Source organism: Rhinoraja longicauda, chromosome 9 (genome assembly GCF_053455715.1).
Source record: "Rhinoraja longicauda isolate Sanriku21f chromosome 9, sRhiLon1.1, whole genome shotgun sequence".
Taxonomy (NCBI): domain Eukaryota; kingdom Metazoa; phylum Chordata; class Chondrichthyes; order Rajiformes; family Arhynchobatidae; genus Rhinoraja; species Rhinoraja longicauda.
In genome coordinates, this window is record NC_135961.1 from 37,989,010 (window position 1) to 38,000,822 (window position 11,813).

The 11,813-nt window shown below is 44.7% G+C and overlaps 1 protein-coding gene across 1 annotated transcript in view; it reads left to right on the top strand.

The window, feature by feature from the left end:
* Positions 1-11,813, top strand: part of igf2r (insulin-like growth factor 2 receptor) — a 137,261-nt gene that overhangs the window by 18,625 nt on the left and 106,823 nt on the right. Inside the window, exons 3-4 of the mRNA XM_078405195.1 lie at positions 8,772-8,896; positions 11,291-11,389. Coding sequence (XP_078261321.1) covers positions 8,772-8,896; positions 11,291-11,389 — 224 coding nt within the window. The remainder of the gene's footprint in view (positions 1-8,771; positions 8,897-11,290; positions 11,390-11,813) is intronic.

Here is an 11,813-nt window from a genome sequence, read left to right on the forward strand (position 1 = left end):
CTACCCTCAACAGACCTTGTCTGGCGGCTGTGTCCCATCAGGGTTCAATCAGTGCCGGTATTATCAAACCACTTGGCAATGCATTGAAATCCCCTCACCAGAGGCCATTAGGGCGCTTCTTTCAGTGCTGTTTGCAAGTGTTCAACATGGAACGTTGATTCATCCGTCAAGGGAGGGTGACAGGTAGTAATCCGAAGGTTCATGAGGTCTGGAGTTTACATTGAGGGCCCTCAAGGATTACTCGCTCTTTGTGTGTTACCTCTGGTGGGTGTCTGGTGTGTTACCTCTGGTGGGTCTGTCAGTGAGATGGTGCATATACAGTAATTGCGATGGTGCCTACACAGTAATTGTGATGGTGCCATCTGTCATGTTGTTTGATGCACTTTAGATTTTAGATACAGCATGGAGTCAAGCCTTTCGGTCCACCAAGTCTGCATCGACCAGTGATCACCCTGTACACTAACACTATCCTACACACTAGGAACAATTTACATTTTTTATCGAAGCCAATTAACCTACAAACCTGTACATCTTTGGAGTGTGGGAGGAAACCAGAGTACCCGGAGAAAACCCATGCAGTCACAGGGAGAATGTACAAATTCCATACAGACAGCACCTGCAGTCAGGATTGAACCCAGGTCTTTGGCACAATAAGGTGCTGCCCTGTTAGAATTTTCTGTCAGGCTGTGGCTTCACTAGTCTGTGGGAAAGCTTTTCCAATTTTGACATTGATCCCCCTATTTGAGGCAGACTTGGCGAGGTCGAATATTTGGGTGAGGAGGAAGTCATTCATAGTCATACAGCACAGTAAAAGAGCCCTTCGGCCCAACTTGCCCATGCTGACCGAGATGTTCCATCTACACCAGTCCCACTTCATGATCCTATAAACTTCTATAAGATCACCCCTCATCCTCCTAAGCTCCAAGGTACTAACAGTCAGATTAAATTGTTGATTACTTTGGTTATGAAGTTTACGCTGTGTGGAACATTTATTGGGTTGATTGCACTGAACTTGGGGAAGGATGTTGTGTAATGGTGCAGAAATGAATTGACTGATATGTAGTGCTAACCAAATTTCCGAATGAGGTCTTAACTGTACACTTAAAAGGAAAGTTCGTTTTTAACACCGAAGTGTAAGTGAGTGGTGTTTCAAAGGAAATTCAGTTTACCACTAAACTCGGTTGCAAATTTAATTGTTATTTGCTGTACCCTGTTACGTATTGCTTTTGTTGGATTTGTAGACAAATTCAAGGCTGATAGCTGGAAGATTTGGAAGTGCCAGAAATTAAATAGATACCTCTGCCACATTTGCCAGTATTTTGTATATTCCCCAAATGTCAATTATCTGCATGGCTTTAGTAAACTCCACATAATGCAGAGGATTTATTGTACACAATAGCATACATTTGGATATATTTGTGAAGGAATGGAATGAAGTTTGCCTTTGTTTCTGATAGATGTGCTGGAGTTGAGTTGCAGCTGTTGTATCCACCAATGTTAACTTGCCTTTTACAATTTCCAGTCACTCCTTTCACTATTCAAGCAAGGAAGAATTGTTTTCTAAAAAAACTAAGGGTTGCATGGATTGCCCATTCAAAGGTTTTAGGATTTGGGATATAGTTTAGAGATACAATGTGGAAACGGGCTCTTCATTGAGCCCACCGAGTTCACACCGACCATCAATCACCCGTTCACACTAGTTCTATGTTATCCTACTTTCACATCCGTTTCCTACACATTAGGGGCAATTTACTGAAGACAATTAACCTACCTACCCGCATGTCTTTGGGATGTGGGAGGAAACAAGCACCTGGAGGAAACCCACAAGGTCATGGAGACATGCAAACTCCACACAGACAGCATATAAGATCAGGATCGAACCCAGGTCTCTGGCATTGTGAGGCAGCTGCTCTACCAGCTGTGCCATTGGGCTGCCATTTGGAGATGTGTGTTCTTCATGCACTATATTTTCCTTTAACATTGAGATTGGATTTATAGAGACTGCTTGCATGGTTGGGGGAGGTGGAAGGGTTAAGAAGAATAGAATTTGAGGCTTGGCAAAATTGTATAATGTCTCAAATTGCATATCTTTGAAGAAACACAGAAAATAGGTGCTGGAGGAGGCCATTTGGCCCTTCGAGCCAGCACCGCCATTCATTGTGATCATGGCTGATCATCCACAATCAGTAACCTGTTCCTGCCTTCTCCCCATATCCCTTGATTCCACTAGTCCCTAGAGTTCTATCTAATTCTTTTAAATTCATCCGGTGAATTGGCCTCCACTGCCTTCTGTGGCAGAGAATTCTGCAAATTCACAACTCTCTAGGTGAAAAAGTTTCTTCTCAGTTTTAAATGGCCTCCCCTTTATTCTTAGACTGTGGCCCCTGGTTCTGGATTCCCCCAACATTGGGAACATTTTTCCTGCACCTTGCTTGTCCAGTCCTTTTATAATTTTATATGTCTCTATAAGATCCTCTCTCATCCTTCTAAACTCCAGTGAATACAAGCCCAGTCTTTCCCATCTTTCCTCGTATGACAGTCCCGCCATCTTGGGGATTTACCTCGTGAACCTACGGTGCACTGCCTCAATAGCAAGGATGTCCTTCCTCAAATTAGGAGACCAAAACTGCACACAATACTCCAGATGTGGTCTCATCAGGGCCCTGCAAACTTGCTAGTGTTACTTCTAATTCCATCATCCAAATCATTAATATATATTGTAAATAGTTGCAGCCCCAGCACCGAGCCTTGCGGCACTCCACTCGCCACTGCCTCAAATTCTGAAAAGGACCTGTTTATTCAAACTCTGCTTCCTGTCTGCCAACCAATTCTTTATCCATATCAATATTTATTATGGAGAACAAGAAAATGGCAGATGAGTTGAACAGGTACTTCGCATCTGTCTTCACTAAGGAAGACACAAACAATCTCCCAGATGTACTAGTGGACAGAGGTCCTAGGGTAACATAGAAAATAGGTGCAGGAGGAGGCCATTCGAGCCAGCACCGCCATTCATTGTGATCATGGCTGATCATCCACAATCAATGTCTGCCTTCTCCCCATATCCCTTGATTCCACTAGCCCATAGAGCTCTATCTAACTCTCTCTTAAATCCATCCATGATTTGGCTTCCACTGCCCTCTGTGGCGGAGAATTCCACAAATTCACAACCCTCTGGGTGAAAATGTTTCTTCTCACCTCAGTTTTTAGGGTGACGGAGGAACTGAAGGAAATTCACATTAGGCAGGAAATGGTGTTGGGTAGACTAATGGGACTGAAGGCTGATAAACCCCCAGGGGCTGATGGTCTGCATCCCAGGGTACTTAAGGAAGTGGCTCCAGAAATCGTGGATGCATTGGTGATCATTTTCCAATGTTCTATAGATTCAGGATCAGTTCCCATGGATTGGAGGGTAGCTAATGTTATCCCACTTTTTAAGAAAGGAGGGAGAGAGAAAACGGGAAATTATAGACCAGTTAGCCTGACATCAGTAGTGGGGAAGATGCTGGAGTCAATTATAAAAGAAGAAATTGCAGAACATTTGAATAGCAGTAACAGGATCATTCCGAGTCAGCTTGGATTTACGAAGGGGAAATCATGCTTGACTAATCTTCTGGAATTGTTTGAGGAAAATGGACAAGGGAGAGCCAGTGGATGTAGTGTACCTGGACTCTCAGAAAGCCTTTGATAAGGTCCCACATAGGAGATTAGTGGGCAAAATTAGAGCACATGGTATTGGGGCTAGGGTATTGACATGGATAGAAAATTGGTTGGCAGACAGTAAACAAAGAGTAGGGATTAACGGGTCCCTTTCAGAATGGCAGGCAGTGACTAGTGGGGTACTGCAAGGCTCGGTGCTGGGACCGCAGCTATTTACAATATACCTTAATGACTTGGATGAAGGGATTAAAAGTAACATTAGCAAATTTGCAGATAACACAAAGCTTGGTGCCAGTGTGAACTGAGGAAGATGCTATGAGGATGCAGGGTGACTTGGATAGGTTGTGTGATTGGGCAGATGCAGTTTAATGTGGATAAATGTGAGGTTATCCACTTTGGTGGGGAAGATCAGGAAGGCAGATTATCTGAATGGTGTCAAGTTAGGAAAAGGGGAAGTGCAAAGAGATTTGGGTGTCCTTGTTCATCAGTCACTGAAAGGAAGCATGCAGGTACAGCAGGCAGTGAGGAAAGCTAATGGCATGTTGGCCGTCATGACGAGGAGTTGAGTATAGGAGCAAAGAGGTCGCTCTGCAGTTGTACAGGACCCTAGTGAGACCACACCTGGAGTACTGTGTGCAGTTTTGGTCTCCAAATTTGAGGAAGGACATTCTTGCTATTGAGGGAGTGCAGTGTAGGTTCACTAGGTTAATTCTTGGAATGGCGGGACTGTCGTATGTTGAAAGACTGGAGCGACTGGGCTTGTATACACTGGAATTTAGAAGGATGAGAGGGGATCTTATTGAAACATAAGATTATTAAGGGATTGGACAGGCTAGAGGCAAGAAAAATGTTCCCGATGTTGGGGGAGTCTAGAACCAGGGGCCACAGTTTAAGAATAAGGGGTAGGCCATTTAGAACTGAGATAACTCAGAGTTGTAAATCTGTGGAATTCTCTGCCTCAGAAGGCAATGGACGCCGATTCTCTGGATGCTTTCAAGAGAGTTAGATAGAGCTCTTAATGATAGCGGAGTCAGGGGGTATGGGAGAGGGCAGGATCAGGGTACTGATTGTGAATGATCAGCCATGTTCACATTAAATGGCAATGCTGGCTCGAAGGGCCGACTGGCCTACTCCGGCACCTATTGTCTATATACCCTACCCCCATTACCATGTACTCTAATTTTGCTCACAAATCTCCCGTGTGGGTCCTTGTCAAAGGTTTTCTGAAAGTCCAGATACACTACATCCACTGGCTCTCCATCCATTTTACTTGTCACATCCTCAAAAAATTCCAGAAGGTTAGTCAAGCAGGATTTCCCATTCATAAATCCATGCGGACTTGGACCAATCCTTGTACTGCTATCCAAATGCACCGTTATTACCTCTTTAATAATTGAATCCAGCATCTTCACCACCACTGATGTCAGGCTAACTAGTCTATAATTCCTCGTTTTCTCTCTCGCTCCTTTCTTGAAAAGTGAGATAGCATTAGCTACTCTCCAATCCACAGGAACTGATCCTGAATCTATTGAACATTGCAAAATGATCACCAATGCGTCCATGATTTCTAGAGCCACCTCCTTGAGTACCCTGAGATGCAGACCATCAGGCCCTGGGGATTTATCAGCCTTCACTCACATCAGTCTACCCAATACTATTTCTCGCCTAATGCAAATTTCTTTCAGTTCCTCTGTCTCCCTAGATCCTTTGTCCTCTAGTACATCTGGGAGATTGTTTGTGTCTTCCTTAGTGAAGACAGATCCGAAGTACCTGTTCAACTCTTCTGCCATTTCCTTGTCTTTCTTAACTTTTCCTATACTCTCTTTCCCTTTAACTCCATCCTTGTCTATCCCATTTGTCCCCCCCCCTGTTGTAGTCTGTGGCCTATTAGAAAAAACAGGCAGACAACCGAATTTGTTTAACCTCTTTATTCTACTCACCCAGGTGGGAGAGAGTCTAGAAACCGAAGCGTTTAGAAACGCTTAGGAAGCCAGTGTAGTCTCTCTCTCCGAATGCTAACAATTACACACATTTTATACCCTTAATACATGTGCCAGTACATTTCCGTTGCTACCTTATATGGCAAGTTTTACAATGTCCTATAAATCTTTGTGTCTTTCGGGACCTCCGTGTCCGTTGTGTCCATCGTGACCTCTTCTTTCTTGGAGACAAAGGGCAGTCCATATGGCAAGATGTTCTTCTTAACACTTCAAAGGATGGCTAACCATCAAAGCCTTAAAGCCAGTTGCCCATATCAAAGGATACCCTTAGCCATAAACCGCGCTTCCATGTTGACAACAGGATGTCCTGGCAACATAATCGAGCTGGAGCTTTTACACCTTTTTTACACCCCTGCAATAAAACCCATATGGCCACATGCCAAATGTTCGCCCTTACACCCCCAAACAATTTAGTTTAAATCCGCCCATGTAGCAGTGGCAAACCTGCCTGCCAGAATGCTGGTCCCCCGCCTGTTGAGGTTCAACCCATCCCATTTGTACAATTCACCCTTATCCCAAAAAAGATCCCAGTGGTCTAAGAATCTAAATCCCTGCTCCCTGCACCAGCTCCTCAGCCACACATTCAGATCCCCTATCTCTCTGTTCCTGCCCTCATCAGCACGAGGAACTGGAAGCAAACCGGAGATAACCACCCTGGAGGTCCTGCTTTTCAGCCTTCTGCCGAGCTCTCTAAAGTTACGCTGCAGAATCTCTTTCCTCTTCTTCCTGACGTCGTTTGTGCTGACATGCACTACCACTTCCGCCTGCTCACCTTCATCCTTGAGGATGCTCTGCAATCGGTCCGTGACGTCCTGGATCCTGGCACCATCCTTGAATCCTGCCTGTTGCCGCAGAAACCCCTATCCGTACCTCTCACTATGGAGTCCCCTACTACCACAGCTCTGCCTGACGTCGGTTTCTTCGGCTTTGCCTCAGTGCCACATTTTGCCTCGCAGACTTGTCTGCCGCTCAGACTGGCAGTGTCTTCTGTCCCGACAGCTTCCAAGAGGGTGAACCTGTTTTCAAGTGGTACAACCCCCGGGATCTCTTGTACTCCAGGCTTCCTTCCCTTCCTCACCATCACCCACCTTCTTTCTTCCAGTACCTTCGGTGTAACAATCTCGCTGTAGGTCCTGTCCAGGAACTTCTCGTTTTCTCCAGTTCCCTAACACGGTCCTTCAGGAACTGAACCTGGACACTTTCCACAGTTGTAGCAGCCGGAGGTGTCCCTGACCTCCCACATCCTGCAAACATCATACTGACTCAGCTTACTTGCATTTCTTTACAGCGTCTCACCCTCTCCAACTTTTGGCGTAGTCTCCTCTCACAGCCTCCTCGCCAAAGATTCTTGAGCCGAAGACTCGCACTTCTCTCGACAAGGCCGCTCCCCAACAGGCCACTCCCCTAGAGCAAACAATGCGTATTTCAGCTGATTAATTGACTAATTAGCTAATTTACCAATTTGCTAAATTAATTCTTTAGCCAATCCCCACACTCCTCCACCTCCCGCTCCTCTGCTGATCTTGAAGGTACGTGTTGTAGGCTGGCCCCCACTGGTTTTTAAATCACCCGCTCCTGTAAAAAAGCACTGAAAAACTCCAAGAGATTACCTGTACTAAAATGTTTCTGTGCAAAGCAATAATAATACGTGCTTATCGTGGCTTTCATGATGGCCTGACATCCCAAATCCATTGAACTACAATAGGACAACGACAGCTTCTTTGCCTCTTAGCAGGTTTCTGAATGATCCTTCCATCAGCTAGGGTACTGTCCAATTCACCTCTAACCCTTTGTGGACATTGGGCTTTGTCTATGGAACTGATGTGCTACAATGCTGAGAACTATGTTCTGCATTCTGTATCTTCAATCTTCTGGCGTCTGCTGTTGATTCTCTCCTTAATTGCCTTTTATTGATATGATTCATTTATTTGAGTGTTTTGTGATGATTTCCTTTTCTGCATTAAAAACATTGCATTGCATTGTTGAAATACATTGTCAATCAAATTAATGTATGGTCATTGAGTTGCACAGCATGGGGAGAAGGCCCTTTGGGCCAACTCATCCATGCTGACCCAGATGCCCTATCTACGCTAGTCCCATATGCCTGCATTTGGTCCATATCCCTACAAACCTTTCCTATCCACATATCTGTCCAAGTGCCTTTCCAAAACTGCTATAGTATCTGCTTCAATTACCTCATCTGACAGCTTGTTCCATATACCCACCACCTTCTGAGTGAACACTTAAGCAATGAACTGTAAGGTGTAAATCAACAGAATTAGGGCCTCATTGAGACACCACATGATTCTGAGAACGCTACTAATACAGTGGTTCACTCGCACTTGGATACCATTTTCTCCTTTCACTACGTTCCATGTGAAATCAATGAATATTAGTAAAACCAAGATGCGTGCAAGTGGCAATAGAATGGATCTCGGAGAAGAGCAACCTTTTTCAGTCGTTCTATTCCAATCGTTAGGTTATCCCCTGAAATTCCACTACTTCCCACACCAACGCACCTAATCAGGCTAACATATTCCAGACCATGAGGGGAATTGATGGGTTGAATGCACGGTCTTTTACCCAGGGTAGGGGAAATCAAGAACCAGATGGCATGTTTTAAGGTGAAAGGGGCGAGATTTAATAAAAACCTGAGGGGCAACTTTTTAATTCTGAGGGTGGTGGGTATATTAAACGAGTTGCCAATTAAGGTGGGTACTATAACGGCATTTAAAAGACACAAGGGCAGGTACATACATGGTTGAGAGGGATATGGACCAAATGGGGCTACGCTAGGGGTTAGCTTAGATGGGCCATCTTGGATGACATGGACAAGTTGGGCTCAAGAGTCTGTTTCTGTGCTGTATGGCTGTACGACCCTATCGGAAGTCGCTGAGGGATTTCTTGCAAACGCAACCATCCTTGTCTGTCAATATGCTGTTTTTTTCTGGAGTCCCCTTCCCCAGCACGCTCATGTTTGGTTCAGAGCTACTTTGACTCATTTTATACTGAACTAATAGACTGCCTCGGGCGTTGGGCTTTTCAAGTGGCGCGGAATCAGCACTAAAATCAGCACTGAATTAACTTAACGTTTCCATCTGTCATTTGCAGGTGACTTTGTGCTCAAGAGTGGGCTTGTGCATCACTTTGAGTATAACACCACTCAGAAATGTTCAGAACAACAGTCTGTCCAGACTAAGCAAAGCAGCATCGTTTTCATGTGTGGGAAGACCTTGGTGAGTATGTCATTGTCAACTGCAAATGACTGGCTCCTAAAAAAAAATTAAATGAGTCAAACTTTTGAGTCAAAAAGCAAATAACTTTGCTATCTTGGTTTATAATTTGAAAGTGATATACAGTAGGTGATAAATTTTCTGCTTTTATCTTCAGCAACCATTCTGAAACGTAAAGTCCTCTCGGTCAGCAAGGATTGATCTTGCAACAATTTGTCAGTTCAAATTTATAGCATACAAAAGATCCGCCTGCTTTGGATGGTTTACTCGATAGGCACTGGATCCATAATACAAAATTGCCTGTAATTGAAATTAAATTGGTAAATCAATCCTTGCAGAGGTTGGGTTAATTTGTCAAGGGAAGATGAATACTCAGCGTTACGTTTGTGTTGTATAGCTTTGGGAGAACATGGGTTCACATTGCAATACCAAACTGCTTTAGGCGGGAAAAATAGAATCTGCATTTAGCTTGAAGAAATTTGATCCTGAAATATCAACTCAATTATTTCCTGTTTTGATGGCAAGAGTTTGACAGCAAGATAATGTGAGGTGAGGTGATGAGATGGAAGAAAATGTGTTGATCCCGATGGGCAGATGGAGCTTGGAGAGTCTGCCTTACAGATGGATTGCAAGAGTTTAACGACAAGGACTAGAGCAGTATTTATTCGCAAAATGCTGGAGTAACTCAGCAGGTCAGGCAGCATCTCAGGAGAGAAGGAATTTGTGACGTTTTGGGTCGAGACCCTTCTTCAGACTGATGTCAGGGGGGCGGGACAAAGAAAGGATATAGGTGGAGACAGGAAGACAGTGGGAGATCTGGGAAGGGGGAAGGGAAGAGAGGAACTATCTAAAGTTGGAGAAGTCAATGTTCATACCACTGGGCTGCAAACTGCCCAGGCGAAATATGAGGTGCTGTCCCTCCAATTTCAGGTGGGACTCACTATGGCACTGGAGGAGGCCCATGACAGAAAGGTCAGACTGGGAATGGGAGGGGGAGTTGAAATGCTCAGCCACCGGGAGATCAGATTGGTTAATGCGGACTGAGCGCAGGTGTTGAGCGAAGCGATCGCCGAGCCTGCGTTTGGTTTCGCCGATGTAAATAAGTTGACATCTGGAGCAGCGGATGCAATAGATGAGGTTGGAGGAGGTGCAGGTGAACCTCTGTCTCACCTGGAAAGACTGTTTGGGTCCTGACTGGGTGGAGTTGAGGGGGGAGGTAAAGGGACAGGTGTTGCATCTCGTGCGGTTGCAGGGGAAGGTGTCCGGGGATGGGGTGGTTTGGGTAGGAAGGGACGAGTGGACCAGGGAGTTACGGAGGGAACGGTCTCTGCGGAACGCAGAAAGGGGAGGGGATGGGAAGATATGGCCAGTGGTGGGGTCCCGTTGTAGGTGACGGAAATGTTGGCGGATGATTTGTTGGATACGCTGGCTGGTGGGGTGGAAGGTGAGAACGAAGGGGATTCTGTCCTTGTTACGGGTGGGGGCAGGGGGAGCAAGAGCGGAGCTGCGGGATGTTGAAGAGACCCTAGTGAGAGCCTCATCTATAATGGAAGAGGGGAAGCCCCGTTTCCTGAAGAATGAGGACATCTCCGATGCCTCATTCTGATCTACTATAAACCCACTGACTTGCACAGCTATCTGGACTACACTTCTTCCCACCCGGTCTCCTGCAAAAAGTCTATCCCCTACTCCCAATTCCTCCGTCTACGCCGCATCTGCGCCCGGGATGAGGTGTTTCACACTAGGGCATCAGAGATGTCCTCAAGACTATTTCAATGCCACTTTTTTTCCGCAAAATAAAGTGGCACCTGAGAATAACGTTTAAAAAATCTGTGGAGAATTGGAAGAGAAAGTTCCAAAAGAAAACCTGTTTGTTTCACTTAACTTTGCTTGTCTTGCAGGTTTTAAGTTCACAGTCGTTTGGTGTGCCAATTTGCTCATCCATTTTTAATGTAAAAGTGACAGTATTAAAGAACAAAAACAGTGCTGGAGTAACTCATTGGGTCAGGTGACATCTCTGGAGGACATGGATGGGGGATGTTTTGAGTCCCTTCAGACTAATTGTTATAACGGAGAGAAGGCTGGTAAAGAGATTGGGACACATTAACTGATAGGTAGGTACAAGTGAGGGGGATTTGATTGGCAGATGGGTGGACAGGCTAAAAGATGGAAAGGAGACAAAAGAGTGTCATATAAGGAGAGAAGAGGAATGAAATGTGAAATCAGAGGAAGTGATTTTGGTGGAAGGAGACACAGGATGGATAGCGGGAGAAATGGGTAAGGACCTGGATGTGGGAGTGGGGCATGTTACCGAAAGGACTAAAGGGAAATTTTGTTATGCAATAGTTTTCCAGAGGTTAAGATAATTGAGCTTATTGCATTGCATCATTTAAACAGGGCTCTCCTGAACATGTGGCAACTTTTGAATGTGTGCACTACTTCGAATGGAAGTCTTTTGTAACTTGTAAGAAGAGCACTTTCAACCCTGTAAAAGAGGTATGTCCAGCTGCTCTGTTTTCGTTATTTAGGCATGAATGAATGTCATGAGTTCAAGTCTCCAAGGGGTCTGTAATTAAGAAAATAACGGCACACATTATGTACATTTGGTAAACGTATTTGTGTGCTTCATGCACATACCCCATGAATTCTGCGTACTTTCATCTTAACATTAATGTTCTGTTTTATGTTGGTAACAAAGGGTAAGTGTTTAATTTTATCTTTACTAATATATGACTGGTTTAAAATTTTGAAAGCTTAAACGGGAATATATTTTGAAAGGAGTTTAAAATGCATTCAAAAGGATCTGCTGTAGCTCTTGGTATATACCTTGTAGTTCTACCAGCTGTGCCACTGTGCCGCCAGTATTGACTCCTATCAATGATTGCAATGGATACAGATTTTGTAGAATATTGAACAAAGA